Raw genomic sequence first — 13876 nt, 5'->3', positions numbered from 1 at the left:
TGACCTAACTTAAGTGGGTGTATATTTGGCATGAACAAGTTTCTGTTATGAACAGGACAACCTAAGTACCTAACAAACCCTTCCATTGAATTGGTTGCTTGGGTTTGGTGTCCTCACTTGTCCAACCCAATTCGACCTATTTAATTATTAGATTAGGCTAATATGACTATCAACTTCATCCATTTAAAACCATTCAACTAATATAAGAATAATGCTAAAGTTTTGATGTCTTGGAAATATGAATGTTTATCCACTTCCCAAGTTGTCGACCTAATAGAAATTCCAACCTAAAATAATTAGGTTACTCATATTAAATTGGTATAGCATCGTATTGTAGACCTAACCCAACTTATTTTAAATAAGTTATGCATATTGATCATCATAGATACCTCCAGTTTTTGTAATAAAAAAATTAATGCTTATCATGTGGTTAGAAACTCCATCCATATCCTCCTAATGAAGCACCAAGTCTTCTCTTCAACTAACAACCCATTCCCTAATGATTCCTAATATTTTCTAATTTTTTCTACTTTTTCCTACTCTTGAACTCCTTAATTTCTTAGTAAGAAGCTCCAAAAGATCTCTGATGCATCTCTAAACCTATCTAAGTATCTAATAGCTAGATCAAAAGCCTACCTAGATTATTTATGTAAACTTATCTGTGCCATAATAAGTTAATACTTAGTCATAAGTAAACCTTAAAAAGTCTCCCAAAATATCTCCTATTTTAGTCAACACTTGAACCATGGACCTCTATAGTTGAGCTAATGTAGCATAATCACTTGTATATAGATACATACTTAACCCCACCTTTCATCCTATTTGTATCCTTACATGTATATTATAGGAATATGTGGCATTATACGATTTTGCCACCTCACCATATGCTAGAAAGCATCCTCACATACACTCTTTACACCCACACACCCCTTAAACATATGGCACCATAAGAATAGTTCAGTTCACTCCTAAAAACTATTATTTGACCCATAACTATGCAATGTTCTATTTCTTCCTTATAGTAATAGTGTGCCTCTTTCCCACCATACTTTATATTTTCTCTCCCATACTAAGCCATTAGCATAGTAAAGGCAAAATAAGATATTTCTCTCTATTGAACTCTTCCTTCCATTGAATCAATATCCATGGCATGCGAAGGTACTGCATGCATGATATATGCTTGGTTTTACCAACCTAGCTAGATCTTGATTCCCTCCATGATCCTCCTTAAATCTTTGTCCTTCTTCTTAATAAAAGAGACCCACTCAATCCTTACCATTCATTTTACTAATTCACCTAACCGAAACTAGCCAATCCCTTCTCTTCACTTAATCCCTTAACCCTTGGATTAGAAAATCTCCTAAATCTTGCCATTCAAACCTTCTCTTATCCTATACCTCCAACTAACATAAAGTCAAGAAACATACTCTCCTTTAATTCTTAACATCCACATTATTGATCCCAGGGACCACTCTTCTAGCCAATAGCTGGCCTCTATGTCATGATATCCTACAATCTTAGACCAGTAGAAGCCTCTAGCTTAGATATTCAAACCTTCTCTTTAATCATGGTTATCCAAACTAATGCAAACCAACAAATATAATTTTCTTCAATCTTCACATGTCTATCAACTTAGACAATCTAAACCAACTAATCACCTGATCCCTCGTCACATCTCTTGATACATAGATCTAGGCCACCTTTTAGAGCATTTGCTCACAATCTCTTAACCACTCACTCTTCTCTATAATACTCCCTCATAGTTGGTTAAAATTAGGAAAAAATAGCCAAGTATAGGGGAACTCTATGATTTTGAAAATCCTAAGGGCTTTATCATTATTCCTTTCATGCATATCGATCATCAATGGCCTACTCTAATCCTCCAACAACTTAGAACCACCATTACATCCAAGCTAGCCTCAACACAAGTAACATTGATCGTTTCTAGATTATGGAAGAAACATTCATGAAGCAAATGGTTTTATTATATCACAAAAATTCAAAATGGAATTGGATTTATCAAAACTTCAGACCAATATTAGCATACATTCTAACATAAACACATAATATATTCCAATTAAAGAGGACAAGAAAATATACCAAATTTACATATATTTTCCAAAAGGGAACATATGCAGACTTATGGGGTATGAAATAAATTAAAAGTATTTCATCCAAAATTGATGATTTTAAAGTTACCGTGAATTGATGCTCAAATTGTTGTCCATCATCACCAAGTTTGATATATGCATGCTTGCAATTTTCAATATTTGAAAGTAGGCGATTGACTTCAACTTTGTTTTGTGTATTGAGAATATGTTCCTATTTCCAGTTATCATAAATATCACTTGTCAAGGCATTTATAACAAAAAATTCTCATGTTAAAAAAAATATAATAGTTCTTGGATAATGATGAATTATTGTATTACCATGTAGGAAAACATAAAGCTTCGATAGAAACAATTACCATCCTTGCTTGTTCGTCTAAAATAAATATATTGTTCACCAAGTAACTGCATCATGGATGATTTTCTCATAAGTACAATTAAATATGGTTCAGGCTAACTACTTATTATAAGTATTAAGTTGAGAAACAATGAGTATCTTGGGTACCTTTATCTTCTCTTGCAAGATAGGTGAGCTTGATTTATACTCAGCAGCTAATTCTGACAATGGTTCCTGCATTATCAATATTTATTTATCAAATATAAAGTTGAGTATTTTTTTTTGATAACTTAGATATGTAAAATATAAGCATCAACCAACCATAGGAAGACATAAGTATCAACTATCAATTTGGCTCCTAGAATAGCAAAGTTTTACTATAGAGCACCCATTTTAGTTTGTCGGAGGTGGTTAAGCTTTCTTGAGAATGTTAAGTACCTAAATTTTAAAGTTTGAAGAGGAGGTGGCCTATTTAAGACAAGTAGAAGAACATAGCACAATGTTTTACTTAAATATTCAAAACAAACATTGTCCGCTTATGATCTTAACAAATGGATAATGACCATAATAATAAAAAAATACTAAACCTTTTTCAATCTACTTGGATGTAGCTTTATCAGTAACTATTTCTATCAACATTACTAAGAAAAAAAGGAAAAGTTTTACTATCAATGGATGCATTCTTTGTCAAGAAAATGATAGCATCATTAAAAGAAAAAAATAAGAACCTATTTCATACTTTGCTTTTCAATTAATAACCAACTAAACATCAAACCTCCGCCTCTTTTCCAACCTTTAAATGACATGATGGTGCCAATAGATAGTATGAATAACAAAATCAAATAAAAAGAGTGAAATATCTTGTCTTTCAGATCCTCGTATGTTCAGAGTAGACTGCATCAAGGAGTAGATCTAGTCCTACTATGACAAGTCATGTTAAATGCATAGATGTTTCTCTCTCTCTCTCTCACTTAGAGGTTTCTCTCTCTACCACTTCCTATAGAGAGACCTAGAGATGTTCAATAACTAGTAATTGATGTAATACTTGTTATTTATCCTGACTGATATTATCACTACATTAATAAAGCATATTGTTGTATCCTTGTGTGCATTAAACTATTTGACTAATGCAATCATAATCTGCATTTTCATACTTATTTCTCTAGCATGAAAATATGCTCTTGATGAAAGATGAAGATTCTAAAAAAAGATAAATTCCAAGTTGATTAGATGAGGAACCTATAAATGGAAATTATTATGAAGAAAAACTAACTTAAGTTTTCATAGGGCCAACAATGGTTCAAAATATTATAGCCAATATATGACAATTTGAACCAGTAATACATGAGGCCATATATTACACTATTTGAAGTATGGAGAACCATTGGATAAAGGGAGTTAATTTAGCCAAACACTAAAAGTTGGAAATATGCAAGATGGTGACACAAAGCATAAAGTGTATTAAAGTAATGAGATATGCTTAAAAGTTATGGGAGAAGGTGATAAAGCAGCATTTAAGGAAAAATAATTAACTAATATGGGTATTCCAAGAAGGTATGTGGAGTTTACTTCCATTCTCAAGACAATTGATGCAAAAGTCTAAGGAAAAGAAAAGAGGACTAGTTATATTTTTTATCCACTTGGAAAAGCATGAAGCATGATTATAGTACGACTAGAGGTAATTCAGTCAGTATTAAGAAAGAAAGTTGCATATAAAAGGTACATCAAGAAAAAAAATCTACATAAAGGGTAATATGTTAAATTACATATTTCAAAATTGCGGTCCCAATGTTCCTAGGAAAAGCAATATCCATCATAGTGATGGACATAATTTTGTTAGGAACATGCTTTAACTAATTATAAATGAAACAACATGTATGTATATATATGTATAACTGTTGCTTGACCTAACATTCTTGTTGTCACGTCCCCGCTTCCACGGAGCACGTGAGGCACCTAGTGCCCACGTGGGGGCCACATGGGGGGGGGGAACACGGGGCTCCTCTATCAGATATTGTCCGGTTTCGGAGCTTCACACAAGTGTCCTTTACCCCTTTTCGGTTTTGTTTTCCATCCGAAATGCGTTTGCAGGATTTGGAGACACCCGCCTCATATGCCCAGGCTCTGGAACGAGTCTTTCCGATGTGGAACTATTGGGCCTCACATCCTTCCCACCATCGGACAAAAGCCGTCCTCGGCTCTGATACTAAATGTCACGCCTCCGCTTCCGCGGAGCACGTGAGGCACCTAGTGCCCACGTGGGGGCCACATGAGGGGGGAAACACAGGGCTCCCCTGCCAGATATTGTCCAGTTTCGGAGCTTCACGCAAGCGTCCTTCACCCCTCTCCGGTTTTGTTTTCCATCCAAAACGCGTCTGCAGGATTTGGAGACACCCATCTCATATGCCCAGATTATGGAACGAGTCTTTTCGATGTGGGACTATTGGGCCTCACACTTGCAGTAACCAAATCCAAGTACAATAGTAATGAAATATCATGCAATCAAGAAATGTGCAAACCCAATTAAAGATAGAGGAAAGAATTTTAGAAGCAAGCAATACATAGTCAAATTATATCCAACCTCCTATCAAAGGAAAGGGGGAGAAAATTGCTTGAGAATCGAACTATATGCATAGGTTATATGCAGATATGGAATAGACAAATGACAAAATTATTATGCTAAGTTTAGAATTCAAAAAGAGCCATAGAGCAAGAAAAGTAGCATGAAACAGTAACTACTTTAAGGACTTGACAAGAGTTTGATAGATTGTATTAAGAATAGAAGCTTTAACACATAAACATGCCTTGCATCAAGAGGATAAAAATGGCAACACGTGATGTATATATTACTAGATTTAAAAATCACAAAAGTTGAGTAGTGTATATGTTAGCATTTGTGCATCTAAAATCGAAAAGCTTTTTAGATATAAAATGAACTAAACAATCAAAAAATATGAGTAAGATTTTCCTCATTAGAGAATTAAAGTGCATATCAAAATAGCACAAGCATAAATTAAACACAAATATCACTTAAAGGAATACTTTTCTTTATAGGATAAAGTATCAATTCTAGAAATCAACATGTGGAAATTTGAATTTAGATGAATACCTGGTCACCAACTACAAGCCTTTTTCCAATATCCTTCCAGATAACTTGCTGCTCTAGTTGCATGTTGATTTGAGTTGAGCCACTCCACTCATTCCATGGTCCGACAATTGCCATGGGAACATTTTGATCCATCCATACATTTCCAGCCGGTGATAGATTGGTGGCCGAAGAAAAGAAGGATTGCATCAATTGCTCGTACATTTGGCAGGGATCAGAAATGCCATAGGTAGTGAAATCTCCTGCAAAGGGGTATTGATTCTCTTTCTCTATTTGTCCCCCATTTCTTATACCCTCTGCATCCTCTTCTTCCTTGCAACAAGATTTTGGTTTCTCTTCTAGCTCTTCTTCCTCGATGTCATCATCCCAAAACTCTTCTGGCTCCTCCTCAACTTCCTCATCATTAGGTTCTGGAGCATAGTAATGCATCCGCTCCTCTTCATCATCATCATCTTCCAAGCCCTTCACCATCTTATCCTCTCTCTCTTTCTCCTCCTCTTCCTTGCCACCAACTTCGACTTCATGATATTCTTCTGGCTCATCTTCTTCAGCTTCTTCTTCTAAAAAATCTTCTGGGTTGTCCCACTCCTCCTCGACATCATGTTCTGAAAACTCTTCCGAATCTTCTCGGTCATTAGGATCATCCTCCTCTTGCTTGCTAATAGGTTGTGGTGATACTTCTGGTAACTCTTTTGCTACCTCTTTCGATGACTCCTCAGGATCAGAGTTATAGAATTCTGCCAAGTTTAATAGTGCTGGTTTCTTCTCCGGCCTCGTTACCACCTCTTCTTCCAAGTCTGAGTTCGAGGCTCGTTGTCGTCGCTTCTTATATTTGGCAGGCTTTTTTTGCGGCCTCGCCATCTCACCTGCTTGATTTTGAAGCCTGGAAAACAAGAATTTGTGTTTGGTTCGTAGAAAGAGATTTATAGAGTGCTTACTATATTTACTAGATGGGGAACAAAATGCGGGTTGCACGATTTTAGGGATCTAAATACCATTGCAGAACAACCACCACTATGATGGTCTAGTCCTTCTGTTGGAAGATAGGGTAATTCCCTGAAATAACTGGTGATGCTACTTTCTTTAGATCAGAAATGATCGATGGAGTTTGGATATTTTGTCTATCAAATCGATCAACACTGCATGAAATACATACCTTGTGCAAGATTTGTAGCACCCGTGTATGAGTTATGGTGGCTCTATATCCAAGGACAGACTCTAATTAGAGATCCGTTGCACGAAATCCCAATCTTGGTATCGATTTGTAGGAGATGATGGTATTGGTACTCGAATCGTCGATTGCTGGAGGTTGGTGGTGGAGCAGATGCTCGGATTTTTGGAGATGGGTGGTGGAGGCGAAGACGATCGGAGATAAAACCTACCTTAGATGTATACCGGAGGCGAACAAGAAGACTCGAATTATCTTCTCTTTACAAATGGTTAGCATTAATGTGTTGTTTCTCGCAGCATTTGATACAATCGATGTCCTTTTTATAAATGGTTAAGGCATTTGTGGCCACTCAGTCCTTTCAACGGTTGGATTCATAGTATTGGTTGTTGCATATCTCCTTTACAAAACCGCCCACAGATTTCCATTCTATTTGAGTAAGGCCTGGTGAGTATCTAATAAAAACCACCACCAAACTATTTGAATCTTATGGAAGTCCCTTCCTATAAGAAATTTTATTTCCGTCTATGGCATTTATAGACTTCTCAATGCTAGATCATATAAAATCGCACATCTTGAGGTCTATCTAGGGTTTGCTCATGCTTATTTTTGGATGACTTTGAGAAATTAGCCAATTAATATGACCAAATTAACATTCATGTTATATTCAGGCTAGCTCGTAGGTTGTGCATAGTCCTCTAGATTTGGCCTAGGCAATTGGGCAAATAACATAATGTTGTAGACTAGATATATTCTATAGATAAGGACAATCTAGTAAATCAAGAATGTCAATGTAATTTGGCTAAGATTTTCATTAAAAATATAAGTACATTTGTGATGTTGCACTTACATAATATAGCAATTGAGTGGAGTTGTCACCTTAGAAGTAGCACGTAAGGTTTACTATGCAAGATCTTCTATCTCTTTTAACAATTCTATTTTTGTTTCACTATTAATAAGCCAATGACAAAAATAGGAAGGCATTGTTCATAACATCTATACTATAACTTTCAAATATGAAGTCTTCAATTGTGAAAAAAAGGAGTATTTTTTGATGTTATTGTTTGCTATGGTAGATATGCAATAGAGGTAGTTTTAACCATGGACATTAGAAGCACAACACTCTATTGAAGATTATGCATGCCATAACATGTAACAATCCATCATGAATTTTGGAGCTAGATACAACTTGGGACTTGTTGCATGCATAAGAAACTTTTTCCTTTTATTTTGAAATACCTATTTTCATGCTCATTAAAAATGGCATTGTTTGTATTATGGAATTGAATTGGCAACATAAAGTCCTAGAATGAAAAGAAGAGAGAAGTGTAGTTGGTATCCCCCCTACTCCTTAGACAAGTAGTTGGCATGATAATAATCTAAAGGCTGCAATGAAAAAGTAACAAGATTGTTGTTAGACAAGGTGCGCAAAATTTTTGGGTTATATTAATTATGACCAAAGTTGCAAAACTTCATAATCACAACCTATACCATGAGAATATTTTATTCAATCTTGAAAAGTCAGGGTAGTGTTTAGATAGTGAGCCCCCCAGCATTTCATCTTTCTCCATTAAATTTACTATTTTGTTGTATATTAATTTTTGTGACATCTATAGATTTGAGATTTTTTTTTGGTTATGCATGTATTTTCTAACACTTTCGAGTTTCAAAGATGTGACATGGTAACATGTTCCTAGTGGTAGCTATATTAGAAGCAGCAGTTATAAGCATCCAAGTAGATGAAATGGTTGGGGAATAATCTAGCTTTTTTTTTTCCGGTAGAGAATAATTTAGCTTCTGAACGTTTGAGGTTTTTAAATTTCGAATCTAATAAGACGGGGAATGCCATGAACGCAACCATATTTGAATGGGATGGTCGATCGCAGTTTTATACACGTATCTCAAAGAGTGGAAGGCCAGCCGCGGCTAACCTACGTGGCGGCGACTCTCGAGTCTCTAATCACCCGCGCCCAACGCCACGCGGCGTGGCATCGGACCAATATCTCAGGCCAAGAAATTGCAGCCGTTCATCTAGGCCTCCGGCTCTATAAGAGAAGTGCCTTCGCCTGTCTCTGTTCTCGCCGCCGTCGCCGCGCGCTATGGCGCTCGTCGGGCTCCCTGTTTTCGTCTCCCGATCCTTCTTCTTCTCCCCTGCGAAGGGCGACGTCTTCCTCGATCTCCCCTTCGGCGGATGGAAGCGTCCGCCGCGTCCCGCTATCAAGGTGCGATTTCTTCTCCGATCGAAATTTCTACGGCTAGGGTTAGGGTTTCGATCTCTCTCTCGCTCGCTTGATTTTGTTAGTACGTATGGATTCCGACAGAGATCTACTCGAATTCGAATGGTACAGTCTCTTTTTCAGTAAAACATGAGGATTTTAGGGGTTCCTTCTTTCTTTCTTTCTTTTTTTCCCATTTGATGAGAGCTCGTCTACGGTTTTTACTTTTCGATGCAATTGTTTTTCTTTTTATTTTTCTCTTTTTTTTGAAGATAGATCCGTCCACCTCTTTTGTTCAGGAAAGTTTATTCGCTAATTGAAATTTACCATGAGTTGAATGGTTTTTTTTGATCGAATGATTTCAGGATGTTGTTGTTTTTGTACAGGGATTTCGAACTTTTAGATTGAGTTGGGCATATTTTCTGGTGATGTTTTTGCATTTATTGATTATTGTATTCCATGCGGTCCCTTAGAGGGCTTTCTCTCTACCTGCCCGATTTCTACCATGTTTTTAAGAGTTAAAGAAAGCATATCTGTTGCTTTCTTTAAACTTGGACGAGTGAAAATATTTCGGCTTTCTTTCGTGCATTAGGTATGTTTTGTTCATTGGTGTTTTAAGCAATGGAACGAAGCTCCATGTTGATATGGTCTTGATATGGTTGCTGTCATCGTTGAAAAAGCCATTATGCAGGGATTGCTCCTGTTCCTTGGTACATACTTTCTCAAGTTTTTTAAGAATGATTTTTAAGTATTGATACTGGTGCATTTTATAATTGAAATACGCAGATGATTTGCATGCTTCAGCATTCCTGTCATGCTACTATTTTTACGCTACCAGAGTTCATAGTTGTTTTACATATTCTGTTTTAGAATTGTTATTGGCGATGACAATTTTGTAAGTTTTGAAACTTCAATGAGCAAATTTTGTGCACCAAGCCTACTGCTTGTGTAGGGAGGGTGTCATTTGCTAGTTTGGTTGGTCTTCTATTCATGATCGCCATACCTCTTGATGAGGGCACTTTTCAATAAATGAATGTGTAAATAATATTGTCTTCAGTGCTGCTTTTTATGTATTAGATAGACATTAAAGGGCATAAATATAGCCAGAGGAAATGGCTCCTTAGTGGCTTAAAATATATTTGTATATCTCATATTTTCAACATTACAAGTTGCTCAAAGGATGATGCTGACTTTTTGGAATCTTGATTTTTTCTATTTTATTCTTGCCTTAGTCTACAAAAGCCTAGCATTTGGAGAATATTCTTGTTTTAAATGTCATGATGATATGTATCCATGATGAAAGAGAAAGAATTTACGGAAATTGACTCCTATATAGCCTGATTTGAGGTGTTCTTATTCGCATGCATATAAGGCTTAACATTAATTGGGACATTGTAAATTTATCAAAAATCGTAAGTTGGACGGATGTTAGGAAATTAAGGCACTAGTACTCCAGCATAGACAAGCATAATTAAAATGAGGTTGTTATTTAAGACCAAGGTTGCATGATCTCTTTGACAAAGATTGAGGAGGCCATGGTAAAGATAGGGTTGATGATGGAATAGATGGGTAAATGGGAAATTGCTAGGCTTGAGAATATGATAATTGTGTTTAATTGGCTATATGGTGACTTCTACTATATATTGAGGATGAATATTAGTGGTAAATGACCTAGACAGATGGCTTGCTGATGGAGGTTATAAGTATGGGAAGCATTTCTTGGTAAATTTGTAGCTTATGGTAAAAATGTCAAGTCTAATCATGTTTGAAATTAGTTTTGATATTACCCTTTTTCCCTAGAATATTCTTGCTTCTATTAGAAAATGGGATGTAATTTTAAGCTCCTTTTTTAAATATATAAAATGAAGTGTCTATCTTTTTTTGTTGCATGAGTTTGTTAAGGGTCTCCCCATATGCCATTTAAGACATTAAGTTTTGCTTCATATTTCTTGACTTATTTTTTGCTGTAATAAGAGTTAACATTTTACATGCTAGAATTTGTTTTATCTGTTAGTTAGCAGGTTGAGATGAGTTATACTTCAAAAAAAGTTCAATAAGGATGTTATGAAATGCTTAGTTCAATATATGAAGGTTAATATCGATATGTTAAACTTCAAGCATATAATTTTATACTTGGAGTCCTATTTAGGTTTTAGTTTCTTTTATTTAATAACATTTGGGGAATATTCTTTTCAAAATCGTGATAGAAGAATACTTTATAACTGCTTGAAGATTGTTTGGTAATCTGTGTATTGTTCGAAATTTCTTTTTTTTTTTGGGAAAATGTTTCAACCATACGTAAAGTTTTCATCCTAGTTTCTTTTCTTAATTTTTGCCAACTTGACACAAAAATTAAAATTTCCTAAAGTTTACCAATAATTTATGATTCTTTTTAAATATTTTATATTGCAATACTTATTTTTGTTAAGCAATTTTTGAACATTTACCTGTCAAATATAGTGTATTTGTGGAGTTGCATATTGACCTTTGCATGTGTGCATGATTGAGACAAATCTACCTTGCAATTAAGAAATGTTTGTTAAGGGGTTATTCTTAAACCTCCCTAGTTTTTTTGCCAAATATTAGTTCTTCTATCATTTTGCTCTTTGAAGGTATTTGATGAGGGATCGATGCTTGTGCAACCCATTGGGTGGAGTAAAAGTTGACTAGAGGGAAGAAAAAAGTCTCTCTCAAGACCTCAGAGAGAAAGATGATCAGAGAAGGTGGCAGACATGGAAGATGGAGTGCAATTAAGATTTATTGGCCTAATCAGGTTGAAATTTGATGCCCAATATGCCTTATCTTCCTTTAACTTTCTTTCTACTCTAACATGGGAAAATTTGTGAAATTGTCACTATAGCGAGGACCTAGATAAGTTCAAGCTAATTGGTTTTTGGAGATTGTGATGCCGGAGCACCTAAGGCGCACGTGCTGTCACATGGGTTGTGGGTTTCGGTTTCATAGCTTTTGGAACCCAACATAAATTTAGTCTCATTAGGAAAGTTTAATGTTAGTTTTGATCTCTGTGAACTTTTTTTTTGAGAATTTATGATATTATTAGGAAAGTTAATAGTTAGGATTTTTTGGGTCAGAATAGGATTTTGGAATCCTACATTGGAAGGTTGAAAAAAGAGTCCTCTTGTACTACTTACCCCATTGGGGCTCCTCATGTAATTATACTAGAAATACTTGTGAGCTATTGTTTTAGTGAGACTTCTCGTGTGTGCATTGTTCTTGCCTTTCTCTTTATTCTCTCTTCTTTTTGGACTCTTAGGGGTTGCGAGTGTATGAGAGGTGTATCTTTGGAGTGGCTTGCCAAGATAGTGTTTTTGGCCTTGGAAGAGAGATCCACCTTCGATCCTTTTCTAACTACCATCCACTCGCACTGCATGCTGTAGTGGGGTTTCTACCTCGCCATAAATCGGTTGCGCTGGCATATCGTTCTCTTTTTTTTTGAGTTTTTAGCCCAAGTTCAACACACGTTGGTATCAGGGCACGGTTCCAATATGCCTCCTCGCTGCCATAAAGTGAAGGGCATGTTGAACACGAGCAAGATCTTCAAAGACATTGAATTAGATGAATTATGTCGCCAGCTTAAACAACTTCAACAAGAAAATCAACGGCTTCATCAACGGCAGGAGCAATGTGAACATCGATAGCGCCAGGGTTCCAATCACTACTTTGACAGAGAGCTTTTTGATGATGGAAGTGAGTGTTCCAATGAAGAAGTGGAAGATTTTAATTTGTCTACAATAGAAAAGCATCTTCATCGAGCATAGAAGATATCAGGCACTAATGTGAACAAAGACTACATGGCAACCATCATGACCTCGGTATCAAAATAGACATCTTCGACTTTAAAGGATGCCTACAACATGACAATTTTGTTGATTGGCTTTGTATAGTTGAATGAGTTTCGAGCTTAATGAAGTTTTCGACGATCGATGTGTGAAGCTAGCCACTATCAAGCTTAAGTATGTATTAGTTTGGTGAAAAAAACTGAAGTGACGATGTAAGCATGAAGGATGCGACAAGATCCGCAAGTGGGATTAGATGCATTGTGAGCTCAAATGCAAGTTTCTTCTTGAAGATTATCGTCGGAATAAATTTTTTAAGCTCCACAATCTACAGCAATGCGATATAAGCATAAAGAGTACATAAAGGAATTTGAGCAATTTCTTATGACGTGCGATATTAAGAGCCTGAAGAGCAAATTATAGCATGATATCCTGCAAGATTGAAGTATGAAATTGAGCAAGTCGTGCATTTTCAACCCCATTGGATGCTGAGCGATGTGATACTTGGCAAAAAAGGTCAAAAATTAGCAACTAAGAATAACTAATTTATGCTTTTCAAGGTATAGAGATGGAGCGTCTGATCGGGTGTGTTCCATGTCAAAAACATTGACACCCTCCAAAGCTAGTGCCTCCCAATCTCAGAAGAATAAGGGCATCCTTAGCGACTTTAACCGTTTCAACACTATTAAGTGTTTCAAGTGCTAAGGATTTGAGCATATATTGCAGCCGACTGCCCGAGCAAGAAAGCTATTGCATGCCAATCAAGGTGAAGTCTTGATAGTTCACTACAGCCATGAATACGATCATGGTAGTTGAAGAAGATTGGTTATGCTACATCTTCTATACTAAGTGCACTTCGCATGGCAAGGTATGTACCATCATCATAAACGGAGGCAACTTAGAGAATGTCCGCTGATGTTTGACAAGCTGAAATTGCCTACCGAAGATCACCCTTGTCCCTACAAGTTGTAATGGCTAAGAAAAGGTAACGAAGTGAAGGTAGCAAAACGTTGTTTGATCCAATTCTCCTTCGAAAAACGATATCAAGATGGGGCGTAATGCATTGTTATTCCTATGTATGGATGTTTGTCATATATTGTTAGGACATCTATGATCTCAGAGCTATTCATGATGGCTTCAATAA

General features: G+C 36.2%; 1 protein-coding gene across 1 annotated transcript in view; it reads left to right on the top strand.

Moving 5' to 3' along the window:
* Positions 1-8799: 8799 nt before the first annotated feature.
* Positions 8800-13876, top strand: part of LOC103708117 (protein BONZAI 1-like) — a 46271-nt gene continuing 41194 nt past the window's right edge. Inside the window, exons 1-2 of the mRNA XM_089930318.1 lie at positions 8800-8941; positions 9528-9645. Coding sequence (XP_089786444.1) covers positions 9591-9645 — 55 coding nt within the window. The 5' untranslated portion in view covers positions 8800-8941; positions 9528-9590. The remainder of the gene's footprint in view (positions 8942-9527; positions 9646-13876) is intronic.

This window comes from Phoenix dactylifera, chromosome 4, assembly GCF_051530095.1.
Source record: "Phoenix dactylifera cultivar Ajwa chromosome 4, Ajwa_hap1_PhDact_Kaust_v1.1, whole genome shotgun sequence".
NCBI classification, from domain to species: domain Eukaryota; kingdom Viridiplantae; phylum Streptophyta; class Magnoliopsida; order Arecales; family Arecaceae; genus Phoenix; species Phoenix dactylifera.
This window is presented reverse-complemented; position numbering and strand designations above follow the sequence as displayed.